Source organism: Diabrotica virgifera, chromosome 2 (assembly GCF_917563875.1).
Source record: "Diabrotica virgifera virgifera chromosome 2, PGI_DIABVI_V3a".
Classification (NCBI taxonomy): Eukaryota; Metazoa; Arthropoda; class Insecta; order Coleoptera; family Chrysomelidae; genus Diabrotica; species Diabrotica virgifera.
Window position 1 is genome coordinate 100,325,975 of NC_065444.1, and position 19,449 is coordinate 100,345,423.

At 31.2% G+C, this 19,449-nt stretch overlaps 1 protein-coding gene across 1 annotated transcript in view; it reads right to left on the reverse strand.

The window, feature by feature from the left end:
* Nucleotides 1-909: 909 nt before the first annotated feature.
* The window catches only part of LOC114343822 (26S proteasome regulatory subunit 4), a 56,234-nt gene continuing 37,694 nt past the window's right edge, over nucleotides 910-19,449 (reverse strand). Inside the window, exons 6-7 of the mRNA XM_028294669.2 lie at nucleotides 11,865-12,074; nucleotides 910-1,111 (exon numbers count right to left, since the gene is read on the reverse strand). Coding sequence (XP_028150470.1) covers nucleotides 977-1,111; nucleotides 11,865-12,074 — 345 coding nt within the window. The 3' untranslated portion in view covers nucleotides 910-976. The remainder of the gene's footprint in view (nucleotides 1,112-11,864; nucleotides 12,075-19,449) is intronic.

A 19,449-nucleotide genomic window follows, 5' to 3' on the forward strand; every position in this document is an offset into this window, starting at 1 on the left:
GGCCCGGGTTCAAATCCCGGACGATTCATATTCTTTTTTTTTTGTTTTTTTATCGTTTTAATAAAAAAAATTTAAAAGTGTTACCCATAGGTAAGAAAGTTAGTTTAATTGTTAAATAAAATACAAATAACCTGTTAAGAATATTTATTTCTTTGAATTTATGTAGAAGTATAACTTCCTACGTGCGTATAAAGTACACACACATTCTTTTTTTATATGTATATTTCGTTTACCCACATATCGCCGCTTCGCAAGAACGTAGGCTTAAGTAAAAAAAGACGATTTTAGAGGAGACATTTTAAAATTTTATAGATATGATTATGGGCATAACTTCGAACAAGTTATTACTTTAAAGAAATTACCTATACAGTTTTGTTAGAAATATATCTAAATACAAACTGTGATAACTAGATAAATTTGTAAAGTGTTAAAATGGTTAAATTTTATCATTTTGTTACCCATATTAGAGTTGAGTCTTTTTTCCTTAAAAACATTTACTTCAACTTTGTTAAAACGCTGACCTAACTACAAAAAGGGTCCTTATTTTAGAGATAATTTCACAAAAACTAAACGTAAATATAAGAACAGTCGTCCTTGACGAGAAGTAAACACACAAATTGCTTCACATTCTGCGGCGTAACTAACTTGGGTCTGCATTCATACGAAAATGTTAAGTATTTAACTACTTTCGCGCCAAACAAATATAGACACTTGGTGCCATCTCTTAGCGACTATTATTATTAACGTAATCAGTCTTTATTCACGCGATAGATACTTTTATTTTTAGTAGATCTGAATTATTAAGTCAATTTCGTCAAATTTTGACTTAAGTCTACGTTCTTGCGAAGCGGCGATATATTGACGGATGTAACGGTTTTTGATGACATTTTATGGCTGTTAAAAAACTAATAATATTTAGAAATTATTTATTACCAAAAATTAAATAAAATGTATAATTGCAACTCAAACTAAGTATTTAAAGATAGAGTCCTTCCGGAGTGCCTTCCTTCTTACGATAAAGCACGCTTTCCTTGGACTTCTTGAAATCTTCATTCATCACTTTCATTCGTCTTTCTCGCAACGCCATTAGACCCGCTTCAGTACAAATAGCCTAAAAATGGTGAAAAATAATGATTAATTATTACAAATAAGCAATAGTTTATTACAACATACACTCAGGTGCAAAAAAAAACGATCCACTAAAAATTTGGTCATTTTTGAAGTTTCGAAATTCCTAAACCTGTAGTTCGATTTAAGTGATTTTTTTAGCACGTTATAGCCTTATTCATTGACAATATCGCTGTAATAATATTGTTGCTAGACAATTGTTGCTACACTGTCACTAATTATTGCTACAATGACACAAAACTGTCATTGTATACTGAGTGTACGAATCAAACTGTGTTTTTTTCTCAAAGTTCGCATCACCTTGTGGACTATTCTAGCACTTATAAAATACTGAAATTAAAACCTAACTATAGCCTCAGGTTTTCTTAATATTTTGTCTTTCGATTCATTCGCTTATGTTGGATAATAAAAAAGTTAGGTACTTTAACAACTGGCCATGTTCGTCATCAGTACAGGGTTTTTTGAAATAAGTGCGGCAAACTTTAAGGGGTAATTTTACACATAAAAATAATGACAGTTTGCTTAATAATCATATGTCATATGTAATAATCAATTTATTGCTTTAAAACCAGTTGAGATATGCAAATCAAATTTGGTGGGTTTTAAGACATAGTTATTGCACATTTTTTGACATACAATTAAGAATTTTATATTCACCATTACGGGTACGTAATATTATGTGCGTACGGGTAATATTATGGGTCATAATACCCGTTTGCGCGCCAATGGTGAATATAAAATTATTAATTGTATGTCAAAAAATGTGCAATAACTACGTCTTAAAACCCACCAAATTTGATTTGCATCTCTCAACTGGTTCTAAAGCAATAAATAAATCGTCAGTTTGTAAAAAAATATTGAACATCCCGTATCTCGGAATCGAAGCGTTTGCGGACATTTTGGTTATAAAGCAAATTGTGATTATTTTCTCATGTAAAATTACCCCCTAAAGTTTGTCACACTTATTTAGAAACACCCTGTACTGATGACGACCATGGCCAGTTGTTAAAGTACCTAACTTTTTCATTATCCAATATAAGCGAATGAATCGAAAGACAAAATGTTAAGAAAACCTGGGGCTATAGTTAGGTTTTAATTTCAGTATTTTATAAATGCCAGAATAGTCCACAGGGTGATGCGAACTTTGAGAAAAAGGCACAGTTTGATTCGTACACCCGGTATACAAAGACAGTTTGACTGTCTAGCAACAATATAGGGGAGTGCATTTAGATTTTCACTTCGGAAAAAATCAAACAAGATAAAACTTTTTGTAATTTCATTAGGAAATGTTTAATAAACAACATATCAAAAAGTTCTACTCGATAAGTGGGTGCTTCATTTTTTATTAAACAAATGAACAGCGAAGTTAGATGTTTTTTTAAATAACTCCGAAAATATAATTTTTAGAAAAAAACTGACTTGACCGTTGAAAAATTCAGAAAATTTTACAAAAAAAACCTTATATAAAGATTTTTCTAAAATTAAATCTCTAGCTTCTGTAATTTTTTATTTATAACGCTAAAGTCACCCTTCTCACACACATTGGCGCAATGTAAACTAGCGTTGGAAGAAGTGCACGGTTGAGTTTTTTTAATGTAATTCTTTAACTAATGGATCAAAAGAAATTTTACAAATTGGACATGAAAGAAGATAAAATAAGCTATCTTATGGTTGTAATAAAAAGAAATAAAATGTATGCACAGTTTGATTCGTACACCCGGTATACAAAGACAGTTTGACTGTCTAGCAACAATATAGGGGAGTGCATTTAGATTTTCACTTTGGAAAAAATCAAACAAGATAAAACTTTTTGTAATTTCATTAAGAAATGTTTAATAAACAACATATCAAAAAGTTCTACTCGATAAGTGGGTGCTTCATTTTTTATTAAACAAATGAACAGCGAAGTTAGATGTTTTTTTAAATAACTCCGAAAATATAATTTTTAGAAAAAAACTGACTTGACCATTGAAAAATTCAGAAAATTTTACAAAAAAAACCTTATATAAAGATTTTTCTAAAATTAAATCTCTAGCTTCTGTAATTTTTTATTTATAACGCTAAAGTCACCCTTCTCACACACATTGGCGCAATGTAAACTAGCGTTGGAAGAAGTGCACGGTTGAGTTTTTTTAATGTAATTCTTTAACTAATGGATCAAAAGAAATTTTACAAATTGGACATGAAAGAAGATAAAATAAGCTATCTTATGGTTGTAATAAAAAGAAATAAAATGTATGGACATAAGTACGGTGTGGGCGGAAAGTGAGACTTACATGAATTTTGTTTAAAAATGATTTAAAAATGTGTAACTAATACAATTTTACTTACAAAGCTCTCAAATTTGCACAACTTACCTCTCAATAATCTTACTAAACGATGTTTCATTCAAAAAAAATCTCAAAAATCTAATTCAAATAACACGCTGTCTCAAAAAATGTAATTTTTGAAAACTTCGTAGTTCTACAGAATTCCCACCACTTTAAGACGGTATTACTCAAGTTTGAATAAATCTAATACAATTTTTTTAATATTTTTTTAAAGCCTAGGATGTAATCTTTAAAAAACACTGAATTATTTTAGACTAAAAATGAAATAAACAATTTCTTTTTGAGAAAACTAAGAAAGATAACAAAAATGTAATACAAAAACCGAAAATTACCAGCTGAAAAAATGTATATACAGAGTGATCAAAACTTTTTTCTGTAAAACTTACCTAAAATTAATTTAATAATAAGCTTCAAAAATAATAAATGTTCAACAAAAAAAATTTTTTTTAGCTCTTATACAGTATGTCTGCGTAACTTGGAACCTATTGATAACTTTTTTAATATCAGTTTTACGAAAAAAAGTTATTCTTTATAAAATACTCTGCATCGTATATAACATAAGATGCAACCATCAAATATCAAATTTTGTTAATTTTGTACGAGGTATGTCAAAAAATATGAATTTCACTCAAGAGTAAAGTACCTTTATATTTCACAATATCGAAAATTTTTATAAAGAAATGTTGTTTGGAATTAAAAACTATGTTCCAATATGTAATTATATCCTTCTAATCGAAAATTTGTTTTTTTTAATATTGTTTCAAATTAATTATACCAAACCTCATTAAATTTTCACTTATTATTTATGATAACTGATTTATTATTAATTTTATGAAGAAAGTTATTCGTCATAAATAGCTGTGCATGGTCTAACACTTAATATGCAAATATAAAATATTATATTTTATCAATATTATACGAGGTATTATGTAAAAAAATTGCATAAAAGTGTAATTGCATATTGACACATCGTTTTTAATTCTGAACAACTTTCCATAATAACAATTTTCAGTATTGTGAAAAATATAGGTACTAACTGAAATTTTTATTTATTGACATATCTTGTACAAAATTGATAAAAATTGATATTTTATGATTGCATTTAAAGTTTTAGAATATGCACAGCTTTTTACTAAGAATAACTTTTTATTTATGATTCCATTCCAACAATTTTTTGAATATTGAAGAGATAGATTTTGAATAATTGGTTCTTTCTTTCTAATAAGTTTTAATTTTTAATATTTTTGTGAAAATTATTTGTTTATCTTTTTTTAAGAATGAAGTTCCATATTTGTTTGATTGGATTCTACTTGTTTTTCATTTAAATATCCGCCATTTTGGATCCGCCATTTTGAAATTTAAATTTTTAATCTTTAATTCAGATTCAACAACCTGTTAAAAATAAAGACAATAAATGTTTTAGAAAAATGTTCTTTTTTATGTTCTTTTTAGAAAATCCGCCATTTTATAGTTTATAATGTTAACATTTAAGTTAGGTTTATCAAAGCTCTCAAAAATAAATATATGTAGAAATAAATACATTTTGTAAAGAAATTATGATTTTACAACTATTTTTTAAGTTATCCGCCATTTTGGATCTGCCATTTTATAATTTAAATTATCAAAATTTGATTCAGGTTCAGCAACCTCTCAAAAATATCCACATATATGTAAACAAACACGTTTTTTAAAAAAAAATTCGGATTTTACAACTGCTTTTTAAGGAATTTTAGGAAAAAATCCGCCATTTTGAATCCGCCATTTTGAATTTGCAAATTGTATTGTCAGATTCGGGTTCAGCATAATCAAAACTATAATAAAAACATTTTTTATTAAAATAAAATGTTGAATTCACCCATATTCTTAACATTATTTATACAAAACAATTGTTATTGTTTAAAAAATTAATAAACAATTAGCGGCGCAATTTGTGAGTAGAACTTTTTACTTTAACATATTTATAAACTAACAAAAAAAGTTTTAGAAAAATATAACCTTGTTTGATTTTTTCCGAAACATTGTATCTTCTCGTTCTAATTGCACTCCCCTAATATTATTACAGCGATATTATCAATGAATAAGGCTATAACGTGATAAAAAAAAATCAGTTAAATCCAACAACAGGTTTAGGAAATTCGAAACTTCAAAAAATGACCAAATTTTTAGTGGATCGATTTTTTTGCACCTGAGTGTAGTTTATTTATTTATACATGCAGGACAGCAAAAACATGATTTTGAGGAAAACAACCAAAAACAAGCAATTTGATTTCGTAGTCCTAGGTTTTCATACAACGTGACCAGAAATAGAGCTGTAAGTCGATATTTGAACTATTCGTGTAACTTTGCGTCGATTGATATACGATTTCACTAATTTTGAGTCAGTTTTGCCACATTTTCGATCATAACTTTCTAAACGGAAATGACATCAAAACCGAAACTAAATATTCGAGCACCATTTTTCAACACGCGATGATTGATATATCACATGACGATTTCTGCGACTATAATGTGGCACTTCCGGTTACACCTTTTTAACCGGATGTGGTATAAAAAACCATAAGTGTATACACACACCCACACTTATAATGGAATCACCATGTATTTAAAAGTAATATTTATTTTTTTTTTAAACTTGTAATTGTTGTGAAGAATAAAAGTTTTTATTGAAAATAAACAAATATATAAGACAATCGGATAGTACAGCTCGGTACGGTATAGGTTATTTGCTTGAGTTGCAAATTGAACGATAATAAATAAACTAACTTTTGCGTCCAAAAACGAAAATATGCCTCATGTGGGGTTATAAACCTTACAACGAGGAAAAATTATTGGTCTTGTGGAGAAAGTAATGTTCTCAGATGGGCGTAACTGTAGAGCTAGGCGTAATACAGTAATAATAATAACGGCACCCGATTTGGGCGTCGAAACGTTAATAAAATTATTTTTTCGTTTTAATTGTGGCTTATTTCCCATATAAATAATTAATCGTAATACAGGGCGTTCTGTCCGAAACCTGTGCTACGTAACAGGAACTAGGAAAGCTCAAAAATAAAGCAAGAGAAAGTCGCCAAAAGTAATAACGGCTCTCCACGATCGTTTAATTGTCCAATCAGCTGGAAGACACCCAACCATTTCTCACCTGCAGCTCCAAAGGCAGCTTTTGAAAGCTACAGGTGTAACTGTTTCAGTTGAAAAGATAAGAAGAAGAGTTCGTACCAAGAAGTATACAGCAGGAGACAGTTATGGGTTCCCGAGTTATCCAGGCGGCACAAGATTGATCGCCTAAATTGGTGTCCTCACCACCAAAACTGGAACATTGGGAATTGACAAAATGTGCTATTTTCAAAAAAAGTCAGGATTTGTGTAAAATCAGATGACCCACGAAATCGTGTACTTAGAGGTCGAGGAAGACAAGCAAGAATGAAAAATTGTCAGATCTGTCCACAAACATACAAGGGGAAGTGTAATGTTCTGGAGAGGAATTGTGATCCGTAAAAAAACTCCTTTAATGTTCATCCAATCAAATTTAACTGCTCACAGGTATGTTGATAACCTGTAGTTAGGCTCTGGAGAGGTGCAACAGGGGAAAATTTTATTTTATTGCATGATAATGGACCTCAACATACCATTCGAGTGATTACAGACATCATTGAAGCATAAGGTATCCCTTGTTTGGAGTGGCCTGCTTGCTCACCCGAGCCTAATCCTATAGAGTATTTTTGGGATATGCTTAAAAGAAAATTAGAGCTCGCCGGGATAATCCACAAAATACCGCACGGCTAGTACAAGTTGCTCTTAAGGGGTTACATAGGTCTTAAGGGTAAAAAAAGTGAATTTAAAAAAAATTATATCTCAAAAACTAAAAATTATTTTTATTTATAATTGGAACATGTAAAAGTATAGTACTTAAGGTACTCTCAAAAAAATTTTAACCAAAAATATTCATTTTTGTAGAGTTGACTGCAATTTTTCGACAACAGCATTTTTTTTGGGGTGGGCAGCATAAATAAGTCCAGTCTCAACTAAAATCAAAAAGTTTCTTGTAGTTTATACCTATGGCTAGTGAATGAATGAAGGAATGTAAAAAAGAATTAAATTCGAAGATTTTACATAAGTTTAAACACATTTTCGACACCAATTTGTCTCATTTTTTCAAAAATTACCATTTTTAAAGTAGTTTATTTTTAAAAAACAAACGACTTCACCTAAAAAAATTCCTTCGTTCATTCACTAGCCAGAGGTATAAACTACAAGAAACTTTTTGATTTTTTGATTTTAAATGAGACTGGACTATTTATGCTGCCCACCGCAAAAAAATCGAAAAATTGCAGTCAACTCTACAAAAATGAATATTTTTGGCTGAAAATTTTTTTGAGAGTACCTTAAGTACTATACTTTTACATGTTCCAATTATAAATAAAAATAATTTTTAGTTTTTGAGATTAAATTTTTTTAAAAAGTCACTTTTTTACCCGCAAGACCTATGTAACCCCTTAAAGTATGGAGCAACCTATCCCAACAAAATGTTGATAATTTGATGAGGAGCCTGCCCACGCAAAGTGAAGCTTGCAAAAGGACTAGAGGTGATAACACTGACTATCACAAAATACAAAAAAAAATAAATAAAAACAATTTAAACATTTTTCGTTCTACATTGAAATTTTGTATGCTATTTACTTTAAAGCAAATACTTTCAATTTGTTTGTTAAATACTTTATTGTTTTATTTAATTGTTATGTATTTGTTATTAAATTGCTTTAAAATAAATATTGTTTGACTGCGTGTGTTCGTTTTTTTAAATTCGCAAGAAATAGTAAGAAATATCAGATGATTCCATGTTTGGGTGTGTATTTATTGTCGTCTTGCTAAGGCCCGTCGAAAAATATATCGGTTGTACTATTTCGGCGACTTTAAAACATTACTTCCAATTATGCAACTTTAGAACCGAAAGTCTGAGAGCTTTCTCTAATTTCTCTCAGGGTCACTGCTAAGGTACGTCATCTTCTGGAGTTTCGAGAGTTTTTGGCAGGAAAGACAGATACTCGACAGGCTTTCACCTACGGCATATTCATAATCAGCAACACCGAAAATCCCCGAGTACTGTGTTTGCATTAATTTTGTATCGGGAAACCTCAAAATTCCAGAAGATGACGTTCATATCAGTCACTTTGGGCGATAGGTGCCCTGAGGGTCGGTTCTGATGTCACATTCGTGTTCAGCAACCCCAAAAACCACAGAATAATATGTTTGCATCAATTCAGTGCCGAAAACCCTCGAAACTTCGTAAGATGACGTGTCTCAGTAGTGACCGTGGGCACCAGGTGCTCAGGGAGTTGGCTCTGCTGACAAATTCGTGATCAGCGACCCCAAAACCCCGAAATAACAAAAACTACCCCTTAATATACTAATTTTGACATATTTATGCACTTTTGGATGCATTGTTTGCACCACAAATGCAATTATTTCCACCCATTTTTCTCTTGTACTTTTTTCCTGACGTCATCCCGAACACAATGCAAAAAGTTGCTACAGTTTATACACTTGAGTCCACGAGTCTTTACCCGTGCGTCATTAATACCTGGCAAGATAAAACACATACTTTTTATCTAGCATCATTTTCTTCCATGCATTAAACTGATGAAAACCAGCTACCGTCTGTTATTAAGTAAAAACACATGTTATTTTTATGATTGAAAAGAGATAGGTACAAAAAAAAGACGATTGGGGCTGTTTTCACATATTTTAAGTACAACTTCTGACGTTTTGGGTTTGTTTACTTTTGTGGCTGTCGGTTTGTTGAATTTTTTGCTGTCATTTTGTCGAATTTTTGCATTTTAAAGATTTTTATAGTATACAAACAGTTGTTTTCACAACTATTTTATATTGGAATTTGAAATTTTATGGTAAGTTTATGTTATTTTACGATTAATTTTGACAACGTACAAAGCTAACCTCATTGTCACAGTTGTCCGACCAGAACGAAGCTGCGCGGACCAGGTAATGTCACTTACCACCTACATCGAAGCGGGTTTCCAAAGAAGACTTAAAACTTCAGCGGCATTTATTGATCTCTCGGCAGCTTACGATACAGTATGGAGAGAGAGCCTCATATACAAAATTCTCCGTGCAATCCCCTGTAAACCAATAGCACGCCTAATAGATAGCATGCTCAACGACCGAATGTTTCAAGTAGTGATGGGCACAGATATCAGCCCACCAAAGAAACTCAAGAATGGCCTACCACAGGGGTCAGTGCTCTCTCCACTACTATTTAGCTTATACTTAGCAGATATGCTGGAAACACAATCAAGAAAGTTCGGATACGCTGATGACTGGGCCCTCACTACAGGATGCAGAACACTAGAAACGTCCGAAGAAGTTCTGACGGCAGACTTATATATTATATTGGGCAAATATTTTCGCAAGTGGCGACTTCAACCAAATGCATCCAAAACAGAAGTTAGTTGCTTTCACCTGAACAATAAACTTGCTGGAAAGGAACTCAACATACGGTTTGAAAATACCACACTTACCCACAACAAAACACCTAACTACCTGGGCGTAACACTAGACAGAACGCTATCATTTAAAGAGCATCTAACAAAAACTGCCCAAAAGTTGAGTACAAGAAATAACATCATACAGAAGCTCTGCGGTACCACCTGGGGAGCATCGGCTTCCACTCTTCGCTCTACTGCCTTAGCCCTTGTTTTCTCGACCGCTGAATATTGTGCTCCAGTTTGGCTACACAGCCCACACGTAAAAAAGGTCGACACTCAGCTGCACAGCACTATGAGGATGATAGCTGGTACAATTAACTTAACTCCCACCCAATGGCTTCCAATATTAAGTCACATCCCACCTCCACATTTACGACGAGTTGACGCACTTACACGTGAATACAAAAAGATCATGAACAATATAAATCTGCTGATCCACCAAGATACCGAGGATACCGAGAAAAACGGCAAGAATGATACATGAGGAGTTCAACACCACGAATGCATGGTCCCAAGAAAGGAACGCATGGCAAAATAACATGCCCTGCATTACCCACAAGCCACCAGGTTTTGATCTTCCACGTAAAACATGGTCCACTCTAAATAGGATCCGAACCAGACATGGCAGATGTGCATACATGCTGCATAAATGGGGAAAGAACCCGTCTCAATGTGACTGTGGGGAGAACCAAACCATTGACCACATTATTGAAGAGTGTCCCTCAAGATCCTACAATGGTAGCCCTGAAGACTTCCTGTTTGCAACTTCAGAGTCAATTGATTATATTAATACACTTGATGTTTGTTTGTAACTATTTAAAGTTTGTCATATACCTATATTACTAGTGTTTGTAATTTTGTTCTAAATGTGTTGTAATTGCCATACGATAAATAAAATAAATAAATAAATTCACACAGTTAAGGAATGCTTATGTTTAATGTTCCGCCTAAGTGAATAAAATAACAAAAAGAAAATATTTTGCTGAATTTTTTTATAAATTGTTTATTTATTTATTAATCAATGATAATAAAAGAATTTATTAAGCTACTTCAAATGTAGCTGTAATTATGCACAAAAATGTTAAAGCAAAACTTCAATTTGACATTCTATTTATTTGATAACGTCATAATATAGTGTACTATAACCCGTGATCGGAGTAATACCCACTTTCTGTCACTTGCTGTTGCGTTTAGTAAATTTCCGACTTATGTCTCGTATGCTTTCAATGATGACGCACGGGTAAAGACTCGTGGACTCAACTGTACCCAACCTTTCTTTCAATGCGTCATTAATTTTGACGTCATATAGAATTTTAAGAATGTTGCAAATCATTGCATGACATTTTACTCAAATCTGATAATTGCCACAATATTTATATGTATATTTCAGATATTTTTATATTTATATAAATTATCTAACTATTTATATATACATATTTGTCTGAATATTAATTTAAAATATAAAATAAAATGTTCACTATAAAATGTCGAAATGTACTAACCTAATAGAATGGCAATTGTAATTTTAACCCTTGACATCGTGAAAGTATGCGACTACCGTCAACAAATACATAATTTTATGAGTTCTGTTCTAATTCTTTATGTGTAATAATCATGGACGTACGTTATTTTCTGTCACTTGCAATTTAATGCGTTAGAGAGAATTCGATGAACTGTGACGCACTGAAAGAAGGGTTTGGTATTTTTAGTTGATAGGTGCTGTATTTAAAAATCTATTTATAAATGCGCTGGTCTTAAGTCGCTCTAGTGTTTCATAATTTTGCCTAAACTTTTAGTTCAAGACTTTTTCTTCAAAAACACTGTTTCAAAGATAAATGTAATCAGTTAGTGGTTTTAATAATTTTAATATCATTCCCCAAACTACTTACAAAACAAAAATAATTACCTTAATGTCTGCTCCTGAAAGATCGTCCTTGGCCATTATGAGCTCTTGTAAGTTGACGTCTTCAGCCAAGGTCATACGAGACGTGTGAATGTTGAAAATGCGTTTCTTTGTCTTTTCGTCGGGGAGAGGGAACTCGATCTTTCTATCGATACGACCAGGTCTAATAAGGGCAGGATCTAGAGTTTCTATACGGTTCGTCGCCATGATAACCTAAAAATAAAAAATTATTTGTCTCAAATACAAAGGCTAATCATCAATACAAACAGAAACAGAAAAGAAATCCTGCTAAATGGGTAGATGTTTGTATCAGTACAGTTTAAAATCTATTCGAATGTCACGTGTATATGTTAATATTCTGGTCTTCTTATGGACCTCTGCAGCATAAATGAATTACGTATTAATAATAATTTTTTCTCTCACAAAGAGCAATACAAATACACTTTTGAAACCAAAATATCTATGATAGACTAAGTTTTCTCGGCCAGAGACTTACACCCTTATCAAGTCTTGGATGTAAGTGCACTAATATCAGCAGAAATAGGAAGCGTTCATAGATTGGTACTGTGCAAAATGTGAATACAAACACGATATTAACAAAAAAGCAGAATACACCAATATACCACAAAGGTCATGGTTGATCTGCCTACAGGATAACTCCACAAGATCATCGGCATCATCTTTGGCTTGACAATCCTTTGTGGATCCTGGCCAGCTCCAAGATTCATCGTCTTTCTGTTCGGCTTCTAGCGACCTGTTGCAATCTTCTGATTTTTGAAATTGGTTTCAACTCTATCGGAGAAATATATCATTCCTAAGATGAAGATCCATTCCATGGTTTTGCACAGAAGTTGAAAAATCAGGAAAATGTAAAGAAAGAAAAAGGTAAGGTAAAGTTTTCAATCCTAATAGCAACATTAATAATATTGAAAAATATTAAAAACATTACTAAAAGATTTTTAAATTGAAAACTTATTGGTCCATTTCCCTGGTGACACCTCCAAGGCTTCTAAAATTTGCAAGCCAGATGGATGCCACAGTAAAGACAAAATGAAGGAATTCTAAACGTTGCAATTCACAACCCCCGTCTGCAGCTTGGTAAAGTTCCAACGGAAAATGGACCTAGTTACTCTAAAGGAGTAATACTAATATAAAACAAAAATGTATACCATTTTTATTCAGTTGCAAAAAAAGCTTACCTGAAATACATCGCAACCAAGAAACAAGAAGCATACGATAATTACAAGACAATAAAAAACTGAATACATGCACTTGTAGGAAAAGTAAAAAATGATAGTGGTTCTGTACAGAGGTGAAGGAAAAATACTTAAGGAAAAGAAAAAGCTTACCTGAAGTACGTTTCAAATAAGACACAAGCGTATGAGGGTTACAAGAGAATAAGAAATAAAAACATGCACTTGTGAGTAGAATTAAAAACGAGCACTGGGAACGCTTCTCAAACAACTGGAGCACGAAGAACAACAAATGACGTTGGAACCACAAACACCAGAAATTACCATAAATGAAGAAGTTCGCATAAGCAAGCATAAAGTATAAAAAATACTTGAAAAACTAAAGAACAGAAAAGCTGCAGATAAAGATGAGATACTACATGAAAATTTTGTACCCCATGTTGAAAAATGGGGGAGCGGTAATGAGGGATCAACTGTCAACATTGATTGACAATATTGTAAGATCAAATAAAATACCAGAAGAATGGAGAACAAGCGAACAGCTTGTCCTCCATTCTTTCAAAACCTTTTATTTAATCTATCGCTATTATTGTAGCTTTTTAACCAACACTTTAGAGCTATTCCAGGTCAAATCAAAATACTTTGAATTTTTTTTCCTGACCTATTTAGATTTTGTTAAAATTTAGAGTATTTATAGTGGATGATTAGGCGAAGAAAAATACAAAATTTTCAAATTTTTATGTCAAGCCGTTTCCGAAATATGATTATGTAAAGTTTTCCAAAAAGATCCAAAACACCGCGACAATACTTTATTGGGATGGTTGTAGAAGCTGACCTGATTGAGCTAGAATGCTGGGAGAGGTGTCATTTTGCAGCATTTTTAAAGCTCTTTACAGTGATATATACAGCATGATGCTACGATAAACAAGTTTTTCTCAAACAAAAAAATATATATTTTGATTAAGTTTTTTTCCAAAAAGTACATAATTTAAATTTTTCCTAATATTCCTACAAACACATAGTACTGTTGTTAATAACATATGAAATTTTTATTACGGAATGTTGATGGGTTAAACTTAAAAAAAAAATTCACACATACAGTATGGTGCAAATGAAAGGAATAAATTCGTAATGTCGCAAGTTGGCAACTTTAAGGAAAAATCCCGAAACAGGTCGATTTTTATTTTTAAATTTTAATTTTTTGGCATATGCATCATACTAGTGACGTCATCAATCTGGGCGTGATGACGTAATCGATGATTTTTTAAATGAGACTATAGGTCGTGTGTTACCTCATTTGAAAGGTTATTCAATTCTCTATTCAGTAATATAAACAATAATATAATTATTTATACAGTGTGGCAAAAACTTTTTCTTAATTAAATTAATTGACAAAAAAAAGAAGAGTGTATGTAATTTATTTAATTTAAAATATATTTTACTGTTGCCAGAAACAGATGAATTGCATACATTTTTCTTTTTTGTCAATTAATTTAATTAAAAACAACTTTTTTGCCACTCTGTATAAATAATTATGTTATTGTTTATATTACTGAGCAGAGAATTAAATAACCTTTCAAATGAGCTAACACACGACCTATAGTCTCATTTAAAAAATCATCGATTAGGTCATCACGCCCAGATGGATGACGTCAATAGTATGATACATATATGCCAAAAATATACAATTTAAAAATAAAAATCGACCTGTTTCGGAATTTTTCCTTAAAATTGCCAACTTATGACATTATGAATTTATTCCTTTCATTTGCACAATACTGTATGTGTGAAATTTATTGTTTTTATGTTGAACCCATCACCATCCCATGATAAAATTTTTATATGTTATTAACAACAGTACTATGTATTTGTAGGAATATTATAGTGGAGTCAATGAAGGTGGATATGAGTTATTACCTCAGATTTCGTTGAACCTCCATCGATTTTCATAAAAATTGGTGAGTGGTTAAAGGATACCTCAAGGAAAAAAGGTGACATAGTGCCAACTTGCGCTTTTTGCATTTTAGGGGTGAAATACACCCCATTTTTAAAATTATTTTTTAGATTTCTGAAAGTGCAGTCACTGTAAGTTCTCACTTCCTATTTCGTTGAACCTTCATCGATTTTCATGAAAATCGGTAAGTAGTTAGAGGATACCTCAACAAATAAAAGTTATATAGCATCAACTTGCGCTTTTGCCTTTTAGGGGTGCAATACACCCCTAATTTTTAAATTGTAAAAAATACAGATTTCCGCATTATGGCGCAAGTAATCTCGTTTAATTAAGAAAAATAAATATTTTTTTTATAATTATGTGCATGAATTATATTTTTTTTTATTTTGCGAACCTTATAGCAACCAAAAATTCCGAAAATTAACAAGTCGAAAATCACGAAAACCTTATTCTTCTATATTTCTGAAAGTGTAGTCACTGAATGTTTTCACCCACGATTTCCTTGAACCTTCATCGATTTTCATGAAAATTGTTGAGTAGTTAGAGGATACCTCAAAAAACAAAAGTGATATGGCACCAAGTTGCGCTTTCTGCATTTTAGGGGTGAAATCTACCTTTTTTTTAATGATAAAATGCAGATTTCAGCATTCTGGCTCAAGCAATCTCGTTTAATTAAGTAAAATAAATATTTTTTTACATTTATGTGCATGATTTATAATTTTTGTTAATTTTTCAAACCTTATAGGAACCAAAAATCAGAAAATTAGCAAATTGACAATCACGAAAAAAATTATTCTTTTATATTTCCAAAAAGGCAGTCGCTGAAGGTTTTCACCCCTGATTTCGTTGAACCTCCATCAATTTTAATGAAAATTAGTAAGTAGTTAGAACATACCTCAAGAAACAAAAGTGATGTGGTACCAACTTGCGTTTTTATCCTGGGGGTGGATGTTACCCCTTCTCATGGGTGAACACTATTTTATTAAAAATAACCCCATAATTAGATAGAGGAGTAAATTCTAAACAAACTTTCTTTTATCAAGTTTATAAATTTTTTATTTAAATAATGTTTTATAATTTAATAAAATATTATTGGTACAGTAAAACCTGTCAATAACGGCAACTAAAAATAAAAAACAATTGGCCGTTATGGAAATGTGGCCACTAATGCTAGGTTTCCTTTTCCACAAATACATAAAATATAATTGAAAATTTATTTATTTTAGTAATTAAAGCCAATCAAATAAAATTCTACAAACAAACGGAACAGACCTTTCATTAGATATCGCAAATCACTTTGGCTGATTTTGTCTGCATATATATTATGTTTGAGGAATCCCTTTTTTTGCGAGACTGGATGTAGGACATTTCTCAAGTATGAGTTCACATTCATGGTATATCGTTGCTATACAGGGATAATAATCTGTGCAATGTTATGGTACAGGCTACGTTAAATATGAAGTAAATGTGGAAGATATACACTGGATATTCATTTCAATTTAATTTGATTGTTTTTTAATCGTTTACAATATTTAAAATAATTAAAGATATAAAGTTAGGAATTTCAAAAATAAATTCAGTTCTCATTGGCAGGGTGGGAAATAATAAAGTGCCATACAATAGCATTTCATTACAATGCACATTACAGTTTCACTCATTCAGTTTCGACCAACCCTGCATTACCTAAAATTAAACGTTTTGCTAGATTAATAATTTTTAACAATAATAGACCATATTAAAAATCACTTGAACATAAATTGATTTTCTGATATCAAATCACTACAATTATACAGGGGGTGAATATTGCTATGAAATTTGAAAAAAAACGTAATTATCTTTTAAACTACTTCGTATAACATCACAAAACCTGATATTTTAAGAAATAAAACATAAAGGAGAATCCAAAAATGTAAAAATATACAGGCTGTTCCATTAAACAAAAGATAATTTTGTTTCACCCTGTCAATATGGGTGGCCCTGTATATTTGGAAATGTATTTAAATTCTGATATTATATATGCCCCAATCTCACCTAAATAAACTTTTTTTATATCTCCTACAACAAACGACTAATTGGACTTCTTCCCACAACCTGTATACATACAAAATCTCCGCTATAAAATTTTTTCAAAGAAAATGTTATTGGTTTTTTTTAAATAACTTTGTTAATTTTTGAAATATGAGAATTATCCAAAAACCATTACAAAGCTAAGTGAAAGGTCTATGACATTGTATTAAACATAATTTTGTAAATCCTTTATTTTTTTTTTAAATACAAGGTGAAAGGGCCCCGGTTACATGGTTCTCGCAGTAAAATTTACGTTTTAAATGTTTCTATCTGGGTTATTTTTTGTCATAAAAAAATATTAAAAAAGAAAAAGCTTAAATAAAGTTAAAACTAAAATTTTGTTCTCTACCATTTTTTAAGTATAACGAGTATTTTTGGAGTTATTATCAAAAGAAAATGAACTTCACGAAAATTTGAAAAATTCTAATTTTTTTTAATCGTATTTTTTTCAAAAATATGCATTCTAAACCGGTCAAAATTGTTGAAGTTATTACTCATTATAAAATAAATAAAGTTTTAAATGGGTTACTATAAATTTTAATTTTTGTGGAAATGACGTAGGTTTCATTTTTCATTCTTCCCTAAAAAATCTGAAAGGGTCCTCTTATTTCCATCATAACTTGCTTAATTTTGATGCTATCGACTTCTTATATAGCTTTTTGATACTTACCTTTAAGTACTTTATTAAAATGTTTAGTATCTCTATTTAACAAAGTGCATCGTTTTCCTGTTATTTAAGCTTGAATAATAAGATTTGAGTACTCGCGGAAAAAAAATATACATTCAATTGCATATAACTCACTTTGTATATGTAAAAGGGATTTTTCGAATAAGGAGCTTATTTATTTTTATATTATCTTCGATTATGGTAACAACAACTTTTTTGAAGAAACTTATTGGTTTTGAGTTATTTATGAAAAACTGCTTTAAAACATGGAATTTTTTCAGGAAAAATCAAAACTTTTGATCTTTAATAACTCAAAAACTATTGATTTATTGAAATAACTTTATATAACAAATTTTACTTATAATTTATCCCTCTATCGATTAGTGGTATTATTTTTAATAAAATAATTTTCACCCCCGAGAAGGGGTGGCATCCACCCCCAGGGTAAAAGCGCAAGTTGGCACCATGTCACCTTTCTTTCTTGAGGTATCCTCTACATACGTACTAATTTTCATGAAAATCGATGGAGTTTCAACGAAATCGGAGGTGAAAACCTTCATTGACTCCACTATTATGAAAATTTTAAATTATGTACTTTTTGAAAAAAAAAACATAATCAAAATATATTTTTTTTTTGTTTGAGAAAAACTTGTTTATCGCAGCATCATGCTGTATATATCACTGTAAAGTGCTTTTAAAATGCTGCAAAATGATACCTGTCCCAGCATTCTAGCTCAATTAGGTCAGCTTCTACAACCATTCCAATAAAGTGTGATCGGGGTGTTTTGGACCTTTTTGGAAAACTTTACATAACCATATTTCGGAAACGGCTTGAGATAAAAATTTAAAATTTTGAATTTTTGTTTCTCTTATTAGCCACTGTGAGTATTCCAAATCTGAAGAGGGGGCGGAAAATAGGTGTGTTGAATTGATATGGAATGACCCTTTATACAAAAGATATTCCTCTCCCAGCATTCTAGCTCAATTAGGTCAGCTTCTACAACCATTCCAATAAAGTATGATCGGGGTGTTTTGGACCTTTTTGGAAAACTTTACATAACCATATTTCGGAAACGGCTTGAGATAAAAATTTAAAATTTTGAATTTTTGTTTCTCTTATTAGCCACTGTGAGTATTCCAAATCTGAAGAGGGGGCGGAAAATAGGTGTGTTGAATTGATATGGAATGACCCTTTATACAAAAGATAAGAGAAAAGAATGAACATTGTATGATTACACACTCAGTAAATAGAATACTAAAAACCTGAACAAAACAACAAAATCAAAAAAATATATACAGATGCAATTAGACCAGCGATAGCCTATGGAACAGAGGTAATGTGCCTTACGAAAAAGACGAATAAAAGTTAAGAATAATTGAGATAAAAATTATGAGAAGAATATATGGCCCAGTAATGACAGAAACAGGGGAAGATAGAAAGCTGATGTACCATGAAATATTAAATATAACTGAAGGAGAAAATATAGTCAGATTCATTAAAGCACAAAGGCTCAGATGGTTTGGGCACAAACAAAGAAGGGGGGTAGAAAAATTTATCAAGAAGATAATAAACTGGAAACCAATAAAAATAGACCAAGAGGAAGACTAAAAATAAGATGAGAAGATGAACTGTTAGACGATATATCAAAGATGGAAATTGCAAACTGGAGAGAAATGATTCAGGACTGGAGAGAGTGGAAGAAGATA